The sequence below is a fragment of the Tiliqua scincoides genome, chromosome 8 (genome assembly GCF_035046505.1).
Source record: "Tiliqua scincoides isolate rTilSci1 chromosome 8, rTilSci1.hap2, whole genome shotgun sequence".
Classification (NCBI taxonomy): Eukaryota; Metazoa; Chordata; class Lepidosauria; order Squamata; family Scincidae; genus Tiliqua; species Tiliqua scincoides.
This window is the reverse complement of record NC_089828.1, coordinates 44,261,993-44,279,085: the sequence shown is the minus strand read 5'-3', so window position 1 is coordinate 44,279,085 and position 17,093 is coordinate 44,261,993. Positions and strand designations below refer to the sequence as shown.

General features: G+C 43.7%; 1 protein-coding gene and 1 long non-coding RNA gene across 5 annotated transcripts in view; one reads left to right on the top strand and one right to left on the bottom strand.

The window, feature by feature from the left end:
• Nucleotides 1–1,274, bottom strand: part of LOC136658353 (uncharacterized) — a 30,470-nt gene extending 29,196 nt beyond the window's left edge. For all 3 annotated transcript variants that reach the window (XR_010794784.1, XR_010794783.1, XR_010794782.1), the window contains exon 1: nucleotides 1,161–1,274. This is a non-coding gene — a long non-coding RNA (uncharacterized lncRNA). The remainder of the gene's footprint in view (nucleotides 1–1,160) is intronic.
• Nucleotides 1–17,093, top strand: part of TRPV3 (transient receptor potential cation channel subfamily V member 3) — a 30,465-nt gene that overhangs the window by 6,623 nt on the left and 6,749 nt on the right. For both annotated transcript variants that reach the window (XM_066634854.1, XM_066634853.1), the window contains exons 2-11: nucleotides 4,117–4,221; nucleotides 6,092–6,178; nucleotides 7,147–7,304; nucleotides 8,903–9,079; nucleotides 9,650–9,790; nucleotides 11,415–11,695; nucleotides 13,639–13,815; nucleotides 14,862–15,020; nucleotides 15,117–15,218; nucleotides 16,259–16,332. In XM_066634854.1, coding sequence (XP_066490951.1) covers nucleotides 4,117–4,221; nucleotides 6,092–6,178; nucleotides 7,147–7,304; nucleotides 8,903–9,079; nucleotides 9,650–9,790; nucleotides 11,415–11,695; nucleotides 13,639–13,815; nucleotides 14,862–15,020; nucleotides 15,117–15,218; nucleotides 16,259–16,332 — 1,461 coding nt within the window. The remainder of the gene's footprint in view (nucleotides 1–4,116; nucleotides 4,222–6,091; nucleotides 6,179–7,146; nucleotides 7,305–8,902; nucleotides 9,080–9,649; nucleotides 9,791–11,414; nucleotides 11,696–13,638; nucleotides 13,816–14,861; nucleotides 15,021–15,116; nucleotides 15,219–16,258; nucleotides 16,333–17,093) is intronic.

Genomic DNA, 17,093 nt, shown 5'->3' with positions numbered 1-17,093 from the left:
GGGGCAATGGGTGCATCCTGGGAAACTGAGTACACACTTCCGGTCCCAGGAAGTCTTGGGCTAGTTCTGGCTATACATTGCTGCCGGAGCTACCGTTGTTCTCTCTAGTAATTGATTCTATTTTTGTCTCACCCTTGTTCCAGAGAGCTTTCAGTGGTACATATTATCTGTCCCACCCCCAATTTTTTCCTCACAACAGACCTGTGAGGCAGGTTAGACTGATAATGATTGGTCCAAGGCCACTTCACACAAGCTTGGGCAGATTTCTTTAATGACATCATGGCTGGCAACTAGCAAGATTCCCCTTTCTCCAGCACTGTAGTGAGGTGGGAGAGTTCTTGAAGTTCTCCCCCTGCAACTATAAAACACTGGAAGGAGGCTAAGCAGAACTCAGCATTGCCTTTCTGCTTACCTGCCCATTCCCATCCTGGCTTAAAATCTCAGGTAGTAGTTTGTTAGGGGAATAGGGAGCATCGCCAGCTTTGGAAAGAGTGGTAGTGATGGATCTGACAGTGAGCAGTGGAAATGATCACAGGGATGTGGGTTTTCCCCACATAGCCAATGTGAGAGGACTTTAGCTGGCTATCAGTAAATAAGCATATTCAGCTGGAAATAAGCATATATATTTACATAGTGCCACCAAAATACATAGCACTTTACAGAGTAACTAACACACGCAACAACAACAACAGAACCACCCTGAAGAGGGTATGGTTTAAAATCTGACAAACGGATAAGAAGAAGCTAATAATATTTACAAATTCAGCACATTACCCCAAATAGTATGAATTGTCTGATTGAGATACATTAGGTACATTAAGGAAATGCTTACATAATTTTGTTAAATATCTTCTTTTTTTACTAGTCAAAGGAATGAGGGACTCAGCCCCACCCCTGGTTTCTGAGGCTTTCACCAGGCATTGCTCACACATTCTATATACCACCTTGAGGGCTAGAAACTTGCTCTTTAAATAAAAGAAGAAGAAAGCTGGGGATGCTGATTTCTGCACCCATTTGTAAAGTCTATGCTTAGGCAGAACTCGTGCAAAAAGCAGGATATGTTAGTTCTTGTTAGTTCTCACTCTGCTTCCAGAAATTACTGGGTATATTTAGTGGAAATGCAGCCCTGTTTTATTTTAAACTGTCACTAGCAAACTTACACAATTTATTTCTTCTGGTCCACCAGCTTTTCAATGCTTCAAAAAGACGCCTTGCTTCTCCTAGTTTCTGGCAGGACACCACTATGGAGTTAGTTTTCTCCCTCCCTTGGTCTCTACCCCCAGCACCCTGTGTCCTATAAACAGCCACACTTTTGCATTTACTGTGTAAGCACAAAGAAATGTCACACGCTGACTTTGGAATCTGAACATTGAGGCCTGGAGTGTGGGAATGCAAGGCCTGAGCTTCTCACCCTCTTGGGGTCACTAGGTTTGGAACAAGATGTGTCTCCAGTTCATCCCTGGGCCAGACCAGGCAAGGCACGTCCATTCCTTATTGACTTATGGCATCAAGCAATCAGTTGTTGCAGTCATCACAGATGCAACTTTCATAGCACTCAGTTGGCTTGAATGTTGAATTTGTGGTGTGTTTGTAGTTTGGCCTGCAACATTCAATGAATTAATCAGACAAATCCATTAAAAAATGTAGACTTACAGTACCCCCAGTAAATTGCCCCCAGCAGAACACAATTTTTCAAAGACAAGTACAGGTTGAGCTTCATTATTAGCACTCATGTGGAATTATTAGCACTCATGTGGATGGCAAAAAATGCACTATAGCAAATCAATTTGATTTGCTAAAAAACTGTCCTTTAACAATAGCCTCCTTAATGAGAGAGAGAGAGAGAGAGAGAGAGAGAGAGAGAGAGAGGGCAGCTGGCTAACAATCCATCAATCCTTCTCTCTCCAGGCGACCCCTCCCTTCCCTCTGAGCAAGTGAAAGAAAGGCGATCACTTTGCATTGGTGAAGGGAGGGAAGCTGACGACTGATTGATGGATTGCCTTCTTAATGACTTATCTTACATCACAAAGGTCAGCAAGGCTGTTTTTAAATCACAGGAGCAAAGAAACTTTGTTTTTCAAACTGATTTTAAAGGGATGCATTTTTCCCCTTCTCCAGGGATCAGCACATTCCTTCTCATTTGCAGTGGCCATTCCTGTTGAGTCAAAGTCATGTATAAAAAAATCCGTGTATATATGGACCTATATATGCACATATAAAACCTATATATGGCTGGACCTATATATGCACATATAAAACCACAAGTAGCAGGTGCTATCTAAAAAAAAAACATACCTTCTTGCTCCTGGGGATACCCAGAGCTGGCTCAAGACCTCCTGCTGCCTCTGGGCAAATCCCGTCCCCTCTCTTGATGATGTGCCAGCCTCTGCTCCTCCACTCCCTGAATTGGAAAAGAAAGAGGGGAGTGAAGAAGCAAAGGAAGTGTGGAGGAGAGAAGAGTGGTGGGCTAGAGTGCTGACATTCTAGCCTGTCACCTCCTCTCCTCTGCCTCTTCCTTCCTTCTCCAATTCAGGGAGTGGGTGGAGAAGCAGCAAAAGCAAGAGAGCAGATGGAGGTGAGTGTCCCATGCCAATCTGATCCCTCAGGCAGTTGCCTCAGTTTACCTCATGGAAGGGTCACCCATGGGGATCCCTCTTCTCAGATTATGCTGCCACCACACAAGTGTACATCACATCAAAACAAAGCATGTCTGCGTTGTGCTTCAGAGCTGTTGTTTTTAGTGATGCATGCAAAAGTGGACAACTAATCACTCACAACTCATACACCTAAATTGGCTTGTTTAACCAGGTGATGGCCCTAGTTGTAATATTTGCTGATTAACAATATAAAAATGATGGAGATGGGAAGCAAGCAGCCATACTCCCCCCACTCCAAAAAGCAACCCCAGAGTAGCACATGCTTATAGTTCCCCACAGTTCCCCAGCAGTTCAGATTTGTTTTCACTTTTGCACTGGCCAGACTCAGAACTGATTGTATTTTCCCCCCCTCTCTTGGCTCACCTTTCCCAGGCAGAACATTGGTCTCATTCCCAACCTCGGCAGGTAGGTGTGACCTGCATTCCAAGCTGACTGCAGTTACCTGTAAGGATGATGGATAATTTTGTGTATTAAATTGCTGTTTCCCACTTCCTTCAGTTGCTCTACAAGACTCATAGGAAGATGATTGATAACATGCAAATGTATTTAAATTTGAGGGATGACTCAAGTCGTTAAAAAGTTGCCTGAGACGAAAGTTTTGGGGTGAGCGGCCTTTAGCCCTGCAAGTGAACAGATCAATCACGGATTGCCTCTGATTCCCCACTCCTCCCCTCAGAATTGACCACACTCTGCTGGCCAGCACTTTTTGTTTCTGTCAACTGGCCTAGAAAAGAGGAGGGAAGCACAGTTTTTGATCTATCCATAGGTGGCAACCATATAACATCACCAGGCCCCAGCTTGTGACATCATCAGGCCCTCTTCTCATGATTCTCAAGTTTGGGGTTGTCTGTTACTTGGCAATGTAAAGGCAGCTGATTCATCAACAACAAATGCTTGAATTGGTGAATAGCCACCATTTTTTTTATTCCAAGCAGAAAAAAAGCATTCCAGGCTATGTTGAACCCCTCTCTCCCTGATCTGCTAGCTTTCTGCATGCAAGCAGGGTTCTTTTTGTGGAAGGTCTTTGGAATATGGCAGTCTGAAGTGGAACAGCCCAAGAGGCATGTTACCCATTAAATTTGTTGCATATATAATTGGTTTGCTGACTTCTGAAATAGAAAACAAACCAGGGTTCAACTCTGATGCACCCCTCACAAAGTTCTAGTTTGGATCTGACATGTACATGCAGGCAGACCTTGCAATGAATGGAGAAAGTGTTTAGGCTTTTGATTAGTTGATTCCTGCATAGACTCTACAGTTTCTACTGCTGCTGAAATAGATCACTGAGACAGCAATGCAACAAGAAGGGGACAAGGATTGTAATAGATGTGCACTGGTGCAAACAGAATGTGGGCACTCATTTACCAGGGGAAATGTTGACCAGCAAGGTTTGCTTGGCCTATATCACCCTTCATTTTGCTTTTCCACTAATGAAGCTTTAATCCAATGTATTCAACAGTTCACACTTTTTTCTCGAGATTGAAGCCTTTGACACCAATGTCAGCCCGAGTAGGACGTCGCCACCTGTCTTCTCAAAACCAATGGACTCCAATATTCGCCCATGGTATGTAGACACTGCAGCAAGCGCATTCCTTCCACTGGTAACATGAGATGTGTGAGCCAAAGCCCAGGAAATGCAAGAGCTTCCCTTTTTGTTTTTGCGAAGGGAAAGCCCTTTGGAATACCCTCTTGTGTACCTGAAGTCAATTAGCCAACACTCATGATCACACCTGGTACTCCCAACAAGAAATTGCCTTTTGATTTCCCTCATTCAAGCAAACTATTGTTTTATTTATTACTTATTGCGAAGAATTTTAGGATTCTTTGTTGAAGGCACCCAAATGTTTCTTGCTGGACCAGATCAGGTGCTTAATAAATAGAAATAGAAATTCTCCCTAAGATGGGAGATTGGGGGTCTGATTTAGACATTTACCTCTGTATACTGGTTGCCATTACCACATCAGCTCCTATGGTATTCTGGCAATCTGTAAAATTGTCAGCCCATGTTATTAACTGGTTATGCCCATGCTAGCAATGTACCTCCCAAAGTACTGGGATCCTAGTTAGGAATAACTAGGTGTGGAATAACCAGGTTGTCCTAGTCAGGCACTGGCTGAGGACTCACATTCATTTGAGGTCCAACTGCATGGAGAGACCACTAAACCTTCAATGGTACTATTAATGCAAAATGTAGCAGCAGAGGGGGAGCACTATGGGGGGAGGGTCCAGTGCATGGTTTTGATCCAGTACCCCCAGCAACCTGGCAGTGCCACTGAATACAACCACATAATATGACTTTACCAAATGGTAAAGTGGCCTGAGTGATGTAAGACTCCAGCACCCTGAAATGATTTGACTGCAGCAGCCATGCTGTAAAGGTAAGTTGTAACCATCAGAAGGAGACGGCAGACATAAAGGAAGCTGTGGTACAGTCTGGAGAAGAAGCAGGATGTCATTTAATCCAGATTAACCGCCATCAAAAACTGTTTGGCAGTGGATGGGCCAGGACTGTATCTTGATAGTGCAAGCCCTGTAATGTCCAGCTCAGCTGTTCGGCTCAGAGGACCCCAGCAGTAGATGGGCCTGAGTAATGCAGTTCTCTCCCAGGTCCTCTCCTCCAACATGATAACATGTCTCTGGCAAATGGTGGTGTAGCCAGAGGGGGTGCAAAGCACCAAATTTTGCAGGGAGCCACATCATGGCATGCAGGAGGCCCTTGCTCCTCCCCTTCTGAGCCATTCGGTCAGGGGAGTAAAATGGAGGCATACTGTAATTCCCTCACGCGGGATGCAGGATGTGCTGTGTCGTCTGGGAGAAGGCCAAGCCATAGGTAGTAGAGGAATGGGGGCCCTGGCAAGAGCCTGACCATGCTGCTTCCTTGGATGCGCCTCCATTTGGCTCCTCTGCCCAGAATGGCTCCAAAGGGGAGGGAGAGAGGTTGCTTGCACAATGCGGTGAGGCAAAACTTGGTGCTTCACACCCTCTCTAGCTATGCCGCTGCTGGCAAAGGGAGGGGGCAGGACATTTCTCTAAGGAAGCATCATGGTCAGGCAAGAAATCCTGGAGCCAGGGCCTCCATGCCTCTACCACCTATGGCTTGATCTTCCCCTAGATCACATAGCACAGCCTGAATCCCGCTTGAGGGCATTACAGTCTACGGTTTCAGTGTCCCAAAAGTACAAAAAAGAAACAATTTTACCCCATTGTTATTTTCAAATTTCAGAATCTAAACTGAATGAATATTTTGAAGGCTGCATCTTGACATACATGCGGGGGTGGTGGTGGTGGATGAAATTAACAATGGATGCAAGCAAAATATATTCATGCTGGCTTCTTTTGTTTTGTTCCCAACTATTGACTGATTTTTTGTACAATTGGATCTGATATTCTCCTGACTTGAGCTTTTTTTTCTCCTGTTTCTGGCTTATGTCCAGTGCATCTGCAAATTGTGAAGATATGGATTCCCCTCAGTCTCTCCAGGATGATATGACTGAGTATACCCCAAACACAGACAGCTGTTGGTGAGTGGACATGCTGTGTGGTTTTCTATAGATTAAATGTTATGATGGGGTGGATTTACTGTTCTCTTTTCCCTGATGTGATTTAAAATTAAGGCTGCCAGCCTTCAGATATTGATTTGTAAATTTCTTTAGGAATGGTTGCCAATACAGTACATACATTTGTAAAACTTGCACATCAAGCACTTTATATGAAATGTGGAAGAGAGAGAGAGGACTGGGATTGAATCATGGTTCACAGATAAGCTTAGATTTTTGCTTTAACTGTAGTTAAGATTCCAGACATAATGGAAAGTTACTGTTTAGCTTACCAAGCTAAACCTTAACCTCTCAGATGGGGTGTATAGGAAGAGACTCCAAAACTTGCTTATCACCTAGCTTGTGGAGAGGTGGAAAAACTACTTTAACTGGTTTCTTGAAGCATTTGTGAGATGGAACTCTTAACCATGGTTAATGCAAACCCACTCCAAATCATTTTTCACATTTTGATTTCTGACCAGTCCTTAACTGTGGTTTAGGATCTCAGATGTAATGCTGAACAAAGAACAAACTATGGTTAACCATTATGTCTGCATAGGGTCAGAGACGGGTTCTAAAGGAATACATACATAACATTCTAATTTTTGATGCAACTCTTGGCACTATGGATATGACAACATGAGTTGCCTTGTCCTGGATCAGGCCGTTGGTCCATCTAGTCCAATATTGGCAGACTTCAAGGATATGAGATCTACTTTTTTTTTTTTAATTAGAAACTTGAGAGCCACCAACCGGAGTCTGGTGCAAAATAGTGGCTAGGGTTGATGGGTACAGCTAGATGCAAAATGGCAGCTGAGGGGGCAACTGCAGTTGCCGACCGCACCCCATATTCTGGAATAATCTACATGAGCAAGTAGATCCATCCACTCAGTCCACTTCATAGATGGGACAGCCCTACTCCATTAACACCACTACTTTATCTCTTAATCCAGTCCGAATTTATCCCAAAGTGCTCAACAAAGCAATCGTCGCAAAAAACTGAAGAAATATTTGTTCAGGGCAGTGTCAGAGGGCAATGTAGAAGACCTCCATCACCTCCTAACAGAACTGAAGGATCGGTCCCATACATGCAGAAACATGACGGTTCAAGGTATGATGATGTTTGCCCCCAGAGCTATATACTCTGTGTTGAAATCTATATGCTGTAGCAGGACAGGTTCACCATACTGATACAAAGTACTCCCCAATTTTTTCCCAATTAATGAGAAGTTCCAGGGGCAGTCCTGATCAGATTCCAGATTCCTTTGGAGAAGAGATCACTGTGGGCTTTGTATTGGCAACCTTCAGTCTCGAAAGACTATGGTATCGCGCTCTGAAAGGTGGTTCTGGCACAGCGTCTAGTGTGGCTGAAAAGGCCAATCCGGGAGTGACAATCCCTTCCACACCGGGAGCAAGTGCAGTCTGTCCCTGGTCTGTCTCCCTGGCTATGGGCCTTCCTTCTTTGCCTCTTAGCCTCAGACTGTTGGCAAAGTGTCTCTTCAAACTGGGAAAGGCCATGCTGCACAGCCTGCCTCCAAGCGGGCCGCTCAGAGGCCAGGGTTTCCCACTTGTTGAGGTCCATCCCTAAGGCCTTCAGATCCCTCTTGCAGATGTCCTTGTATCGCAGCTGTGGTCTACCTGTAGGGCGCTTTCCTTGCACGAGTTCTCCATAGAGGAGATCCTTTGGGATCCAGCCATCATCCATTCTCACGACATGACCAAGCCAACGCAGGCGTCTCTGTTTCAGCAGTGAATACATGCTAGGGATTCCAGCACGTTCCAGGACTGTGTTGTTTGGAACTTTGTCCTGCCAGGTGATGCCGAGGATGCGTCGGAGGCAGCGCATGTGGAAAGCGCTCAGTTTCCTCTCCTGTTGTGAGCGAAGAGTCCATGACTCGCTGCAGTACAGAAGTGTACTCAGGACGCAAGCTCTGTAGACCTGGATCTTGGTATGTTCCGTCAGCTTCTTGTTGGACCAGACTCTCTTTGTGAGTCTGGAAAACGTGGTAGCTGCTTTACCGATGCGCTTGTTTAGCTCGGTATCGAGAGAAAGAGTGTCGGAGATCGTTGAGCCAAGGTACACAAAGTCATGGACAACCTCCAGTTCATGCTCAGAGATTGTAATGCAGGGAGGTGAGTCCACATCCTGAACCATGACCTGTGTTTTCTTCAGGCTGATTGTCAGTCCAAAATCTTGTAACTGTGGGCTTACAGGCTTTGTAATATAGTATTTGCTTTACTTACAAGATCCCCATAAAAACATGAGAAGAGCCCTGCTGGATCAGGCCAAGAGCCCATCTAGTCCAGCTTCTTGTATCTCACAAATGCCTCTGGGAGCACACAAGGCAGCAAGATACCTGTAACCTGTTGCCACTTCCTTGCACCTATAAAACGCAGAGGTTGCATACAGTCATCATGACAAGTAACTTGCAATGGACTTTCCCCTCATTTTTCTGGAGAAGTCATGAGGAAAGTATCCGGGAGTACATTGTGAATTAATTTTTTTTTTTTGCTCTTTTATTTGTTTTGTTCTGATTTATTCTGACACCTTGTTATTTGTTCTGACACCTTGGCTCCCCCCCCCGATGGATGAGAAAGGTGGTTTATAAATATTTTTTAAAACAAAAAAATGTATGCCTCATCATTTAGAGACAGAGAAATAAAACATTTAAAAAAATCATCCCCAAATATTTATTTTTATTTATGCAGACTATCTGATGAAAAAAATGACCTCTTTGGATACAGGCAAGACCTGCCTAATGAAGGCCTTGTTAAACATCAACCAGAACACAAAGTACATTGTGAATATACTCCTTGCCTTTGCAGAAGAAAACCATATCTTAGAAAGGCTTATTAATGCAGCTTATACAGAAGAAGCATACCAAGGTATTGACATTTGTTAAGGCTTCCAGAATATTTAAATGAGAATGGTAGTGTTTTTCTTTCAGTGCAATTAAACCTCAGTTATGTAAGTGAAAATAAATAAAGGTATTCATACTGAAAAGGAGCTCCCAAACTTAAAACATTAGAAGGACAAAATCAATACCAGAGAACGTAGATCTCTATGTAAAACGCTAATAGGAAATGTTAATAAGAAAGCATTATGACTATATATACATATTTATTTTTCGCATTTGTATACTACCCTTCCTCCAAGGAGCTCAGGGTGGTGTACATAGTTCCTCCCCTGCTTTTGTCCTCACAACAACCCTGTGAGGTGGTGAGGTTGAGAGTGACTGGTCTGAGATCATAGAAACCTGAACTGTAGATGGAAAGAGCTTTGGCTACAGTTTTATTAATGAATACATGTTCCTATTAAATAATCTAAGAGGCCTTGGTTATCTGAATGCGGTGGCCTCTTGTTCAATGAGAGTTCAGAATCAAAGTTTACCATCAGAATGGCCCCTTTATTTTCTTATTCCAAGGATTATGGATTTTATTTCTTTGGAACTGCAGGACAGACAGCTTTAAATATTGCTATTGAGAGACGGCAGTACGACATTACTCAGACCCTGATTGAGAAAGGAGCAGATGTCAATGCTCACGCACAGGGCGTGTTCTTCAATCCCAAGAACAAGCACGAGGGCTTTTATTTTGGTAAGTGAAAATAGGAACCTGACTAATGCTGCGGAAATGAGACTATGGTGAGGTCAGCCTTCCCGGTAGCAATAGGGAGACCTGGAAAACAGCCTACCAGATTCCATTGCCGCAAATACAAGAGCGAGAGAGAGAGAGAAAGAGAGAGAGAGAGAGAGCTCATTCACAATATTATTATTATTATTATTATTATTATTATTATTATTATTATTATTATTATTATTATTTAGGCACAGTAGGAAGAAAGAGAGAATGAGCTGTGTTGTTTAAGAAGTCAGGAGACCTGTGGATGGTTGACAGTGGTGGTGTTATAGTTGCCAGTGTCATAGAAAGTGTTCATTTAAATCAGCTATTTTCAACCAGTGTGCCACGGCACATTGGTGTGCTATAAATGGTCTGCAGGACTTTGGGGGAGGATAGTTTAGTAGTAGGGCCAATAGGGTATGTGAGCCTACTACCAGTGGTACAGTCTACCTTGTCAATTATAAAAAAAAAATGTGATGGTGTGCCCTGAAATTTTTAATGCCTTGTTAGTGCGCAATGAGATGAAAAAGGTTGAAAATGGCTCATTTAAATGGACATAATTAGAGCAGCGAGTCTAAATACTCAAGGCCTCTTAAAAGTCATCACCAGTTTCCTAATGCTCTGTCACAATGGGGGAAAGGAGGTCATTTGAGGGAGCAGTCCCTGGAAAGCATCATACAATCCTCTGTGATGATCTATTATGGATCCAGTTTGAAAAATAGTTTTCTGAATAGTCTTCATGTGCTTAGGAAGTGTGCATGTCCCTTCTTTCTCCCAGCACTTTGCAGCTTCATTGCTTGGGCGATGGCAGGGGACGGGGTCATCTGTCCCCTGTGCACAATTCATGCTAGTTTGAAATAGTATTTAAATCACATGCTCAGACTACCCCCCTACCATATGACTAGGAAACATATGCCAGAAGGACAGGACATATGTACTTGTGCATATAATTCTATGAAGAAGGGCTGGTTCAACAAGTATCATCCAAACTGACCCTAAACTTATCTTGCCTTGTCCTTTTTGATGTCACGTGGCTGCGTAAGACATTCCTTTTTAGGGAGGTTTTTAAACTTGCCTCATAGTTGAGATTTTTCAAAACTGCTGTTTTAAGGCTCTTAAAGAACCTTTAAAATGGATTCTTATTCATTGTTGTCCTATTATGTTGTATTTTTATGACATTTGTGAGTAGTCTTGAATGTTATTTTTATACCAGAGAGGTGGGAGCTACAAAGAAACAAATTACACCCCTGCTAACTGGGCAGAGACTAGAAAGCACTGACATAAGGGGTTAGGATTGCACCCGTTATCTTATATTGAGCAGGGAGAGAGTAACTATCCCTCTTCACCTTGGCATGGCTTCTTTTCCAGTGACTATTGCTGGTGTCGCTTCTGTTTTTTCTTAGATTGTGAGCCCTTTGGAGACAGTGAACCATTTTATTGATTTATTTTACTATGTAAACTGCTTTGTGAACTACTCTTGCTAAAAAGTAGTATATAAATACAGTACGGTATTCTTACTACTACTACTACTACTACTACTACTACTAATACTACTACTACTACTACTAATAATAATAATAATAAATCATAACTCCCTCAGGTGAAACGCCACTGGCCTTAGCTGCCTGTACTAACCAGCCGGACATCGTTCAGCTGCTGATGGACAACAGCAAAACGGATATCACTTCCCAGGATTCCAGGGGGAACAACATCTTGCATGCCTTGGTTACTGTGTCGGAAGACTTTAAAACGCAAAATGACTTTGTGAGGAGGATGTACGACACCATTCTCCTAAAAAGCCGAAACCGGGATTTGGAGATGATGAAAAATAAAGATGGATTGACACCCTTGCAGTTGGCTGCCAAAACGGGAAAGCTGGAGGTGAACCTCACTTAGAAGGGAAGAAGGAGGGGAAAAAGTGGGGCCAATCAAAGACCTCCTGCTGCCTGAGGCACCATGCCAAATACTGCACCCCTTTACCAGATGATGACCCAGCTTCTGCCTCTCTGGAACAGGGGAGAGAGAGCAAAAGTGGAGGAGAAGATGGCCTTGGCTAGAGAGTGATGTGGGCAAGTGGAGGTGGCAACCTCACCAATTTGCTGCCTGAGGTGTCTGCCTCAGTTAGCCTAATGAGTTTGCTGGCCTTGGAAAGAAGGAATATTGAAGAGAGGGAGGCAAGTGTCTGGCCAAGCACTTCTGATGAATGCTCGAAATAGAAGGACACTTTGGGTGTTGGCCAGTGCTTTCAACTTGAATTGCTGTGATATAAGGAAGGGAAGCAATTTCACCAGGACAGGGACAATGCTTCTCCTTTCTTTAACCATAACAACTGAGAGAGAAGTTTACAATAAACAAAGTATAACTAAATGCTAGTTTTGCATGGAAACTACAGAACTGCATGTTCAGAAGTTACCATCAAGTTTAACAACAAAAGTCCCAACAGCAGGAAAGAGGACCAGATCTCAAGATAACTGATGTTGTCAGTGCAAATTCCCCTCCCTACCCATGCAGATACTCACATTTTTGTCAAGGAGGCAAGTTTTAGGCAGGTCCAAAGGCATGTAGAGCAGGACCTCAGGTGATGACTGAATCAGGCACTGTGACTCCCAGATTCCTAACCACTTCAGAATTTCAGAGTCCCTCAATGCCACCCTTTGCAGAAGTTTCTTGTAGAAGAAATATTCAGGAAACTTGGAATTAACTGAGTTGCTTTCATGAATGTCCAAAAGAAGGGATGCCTTTTCTCAATGCCTAAATGACTGCCTTCTCCCCTATCCCCTATGAGCCTTCCCACATCCTCTTAAGATCATTGTGAGGGGCCTTGCTTGATGTTTCCACACTGTTGAAGGTCCAGTGAACCTTTATTTGGGGTGGAGTTGTTTCAACAGTGGAATCCAAGCAGTGGAATCCCCTCCCCTCAAGAGGCTTGGCTTACTTTCTTTTTTGTTGGTGGTCAGATGCCAAGTTAAAACTGTGCTCTTGCAGTTGGCTTTTCAAGCTAATTGACTTATAAAGCCTTTTAAACTGCTTGTTGTGATCGTTGTGTTGTGGTTATATTGTTACGTCACTGGCCACTGTTTGTGTGTATGCAGTTAATTTTGATATTACTTTTATTGTGATTTTAAAGTGCCACAAACCATTTTCCATAATCCATTGGGATTAAAAAGTGGGAAATTAACAGCCCAATCCTAATTAAATCACACACACACACACACACACACACACACACACACACACACACCTCACTGCTGCAGCTGCACCAGTGAAGCACGCACTGTATCCTGAAGCCTTCTTGAGGTAATAAGGAGGTTACCTCTTTGAGGTAAACCTCCTTTTGTTCTGCTACCCCGGGCAAGCCTCTGCTGCCCCAATAGATCCCCTTAGATCTATGCCAGCTATTTTGCTCCACAAGTCTGACGAGAGTAAGGGAGAGGAAATGGGGTTGGGATCCAGGGCACACTGGTGCCACTGGGAGCCACCCCATCCCCACCTCACCCTTTTCACCAGCTTATGTTCACTGTTGGAAATAGGCAGATAGGCGTTTGTGGCAGCGGACTCAAATTGGCTACCATATGCCGCCATATGGCCATTTATGACAGCAGAACGGTGTTTCGCTATAGTAAACATCAATGTAGCCCTAAATTGGATTGGGCTGCACATAAATCAATGCTTTGATATTCTGGCATAAGAGCCTTTTAGGGGCAAATGGCCTTGAAATAATAAAATAAGTGACTGTAATAATTCACGTTTGCTGGTGCTCTTCTCTCTGCCCCATTACAGATCAGGACTTAACTTACTCAATGGTCTCTGCCTTGCTCCTGTAGATTTTGAAATACATTCTCTGCAGAGAAATAAAAGATAAACCAAACAGAAGCCTTTCCAGAAAGTTCACTGACTGGGCTTATGGGCCAGTACAATCTTCCCTTTATGACCTGACGGAACTGGACACCACCTCTGAGAATTCATTACTGGATATTATTGTCTATAATACAAATATTGGGGTAAGTCCTTGTGCTGCTAAGACAAAGGCATCATTTTAGGAATTAAATAGCAATGGGTGTTTTCAGAGTCAGCCCAAGACTTCCTGACGTCTGAGGCAGTATGCCAAATGTTCTCCCCCCTTACCTTATGATGGGCCTTCCTCTGCTTCTCCCACTCTCCAATGACCTAGCTCAGCGTTCTCCTCTTCCTCTCTCTCCCCTCTACCTTTTCCAATCCAGAGAGTAGAGGGAGAAGGAAGAGTAGTGGAGGCAAGCGGGCAGACAAAAATGGGCACCCTCCAACAATTCTGCTGCCTGAGGCAACCAGTTCAGTTGGCCTCATGGATGGGCCGGCCTTTGGATCATATTTGTTGTATTCCAGGGGACTGCAGTTTTTTTAAACAAATTTTAATGTAGAATATAAAAAAAATTTAAAATGATAATTTTTCTTTCACTAAGCCTGAAAAAAATTGCACGTAAATAAAAAAATTAGCGTGTTCTTGTAAAACACTATGTTTTCCTGGAGCTATACATCACATTTCATCAGATTTGTTGTAACAGTACAAACCACTTCTTGCCCTCTTTGTTATAAAAATTGCATAGACTCGCCTACGTGGCTTCCTACAGGCATGGTCGCTATACAGATCTTTCTACAATGGTGCAACCCCATATGTTTAATGCTTTCTAGGTAGCAGTTATTGTAGGCTGGCTGTCTGAACCGAGCCACATCGCTGCACCATCGCAAGCAGCAGCAAGCATATCAGTGGAATCAGGCTCTCAATTCTTCCTGTCCCAATTCAGTGGGCATGTTGCGAAAGACTTGTGCCCAGAGTCCACCTGTCCGTCAAGCAAAACCTTCACAGGATCCCCTGCACGGACCTAGAAATTAACCAACCGTGCAGAAAATGCACACGTTGCTGGGAATTGGCTGTGATTATGGCTATGATTATGTGCAGCCAAGTGTACGTGGTCCCCGTTGACATTGCACAGTGGAAATGGAATGTGCCTTCCTATCTGTAGCGGTGTGGCTGGGAACAGACAAACATATCAAATGCTCTCTTCCACAGAATCGCCATGAGATGTTGGCTTTGGAGCCCCTGCATTCCCTCCTGCGGATGAAGTGGAAAAAATTTGCCAGCCATATGTTCTTTGTCTCATGTTGCTTATACTTAATATACAATATTATCTTAACATTAGTCTCCTACTATAGACCTCATGCCGATCAGGTAGGCAGCATCACTAACCCACCCCTTTCCCTGCAGTTTTACCATGTTGCTTTTTTAGAACTACCTCAAGATTTTTTTTCTTTCTTTTGTTCTTAGCCTCCACCGTATCCTTTAGCTTTGACAGAGAACCTGGGCTGGCTGCAGTTGATGGGACAAGCAATAGTGATGCTGGGAGCCATATTTATAGCAATCAAAGAGGTGAGGGTCCATTGCAAGACTGTTGATTCCATGTGTCTTACGGAGCCTAAAAGTCAAATGAGAATCTAGTTAGCCCGCAAGTATTGATCTTTCCAAACTTCCGTAACACCCTGCTGTAGTGCTGGGTGGAGTTGTGTGATTCTTACTTCCCATAGCAGTGAGGAGATGATAACGCTGGGTAGCCTGCCCCAGAGTTCGGGTTCCTTCGAAGGAGAGAAGGGAAGCCTTGGAGTCTTCAGGTGTCTCTGTAATATTTGCTTTCTTTACAAATACGCAAGTAGAACAACAGTTGGGGAAGGAAGGAAGGAAGGAAGGAAAGAAGGAAGGAAGGAAGAGCTGGACATACTTTTTGAGGTGCCTGGACAGGTGCCTTTCTGTGGGCCCAAGGATCCAGGGTGAAGTTGTGGACCTGCTGCGTGGTAGAAGCCCATGCTGTTTGCCTCTGTTCTGTGCTCTACTTGCACATTTCTCTAGTAAGCAAATGTTACTAAAGGTTGACCCAAGACGTCCTGGTGTTTGAGGCAGTGTGCCAGTTGCTGCTCCCCTTCCTCAGTGGCAGGCCAGCTGTTTCTTTCTCTTCCTCGTGCTCCCTGGATTCACAGTGAGAGAGGGGGATGGAGCAGACATGTGCAGAAGTAGTGTGCGTTCTCCCCATTTCCGCTTCCCTTCATTTCCCTCTTCCTTTTCCAATCGAGAAAGGAAAAAGAGGGGCAGTGGATGTGGGTGGACAGATAAAGGATGGACATTTACCAGTCCACTGCCTGAGGCAATTGCTTTAGTAGGCCTCACGGATGGGCCAGTCCTGCTGGCCGTGACCATACCCCCTACGTTTTCCTTCCTAAGGAAGGACCCTTAGGAAGCCATCTGGTGTAAGGACCCAAAGAGGTTACCCTCTAGAAGCAAGAAGCAGATTTCTCGGGATCTTGTATTCTGTCCTCGCTACAAACTCTTGTACAGAATATACACAGCCAACTATCACAATGCAATATTTGCAGTTATTTAAAGAAACAACAATCTGTTCTCTTTATTTCTGCCTACAGAGCATCGCCCTCTTCCTACTCCGGCCTTCTGATCTTCACTCAATTCTATCTGATGCCTGGTTCCATTTTGCATTGTAAGTCTTGTGTTGGAATTCAGGTGATTATAGTTCTGCAATAACATCCAATCTCTCGACCTCTGCCAGACTGTGGGCATTCCTTTAACTGTTCCTTGCTACTCTGATCTCTCTCTCTCTCTCTCTCTCTCTCTCTCTCTCTCTCTCTGTGTGTGTGTGTGTGTCTCTGTGTGTGTGTGTGTGTGTGTGTGTCTCTCTCTCTCTCTCTCTGTCATTTATCTGAATGCAACTTTTGATGTAAGCTGGAAATACGAATGTGCATGTAATTTAAGGCCAAGTGCATTTCTGACATCAGAGGGAAAGATTCTGCAGGCTGTAAGACATAATATATGTCTTGCTCTTTTTGGACAAATCATATTTTTCCCCCATGCATATGAACTGCACTTTGCATTGTATAAATCTTTCCTCATTTTTGCAGTGTAGAAATAATATTCATTCATTCTGGTTAAAGAAACCTTGTTTATGCCAAGATTATTTGAGAATCTATCTGCTTCTTTCATACTTATTGCGCTTCACTAACTATGGTTTTATCGACACTGACTTTGTTCAAAGTGTGTTAGAGTGAATTGAACATCAGTAAAGTGTGTTGAAATGCATGGTGCTACTGTGTAAATAGTTCATTTTATCAGGAATGTCTGATTAAACACAACTTTTGGTTCAGATCTATAAAATGAATTGGGGTGGGGGAAACAGCCCTGAGCAGTTGTACCAGCAGGGAATCTGTGCTTAGATGGGGCCAGCATTAAACATCTGGAGCTGCC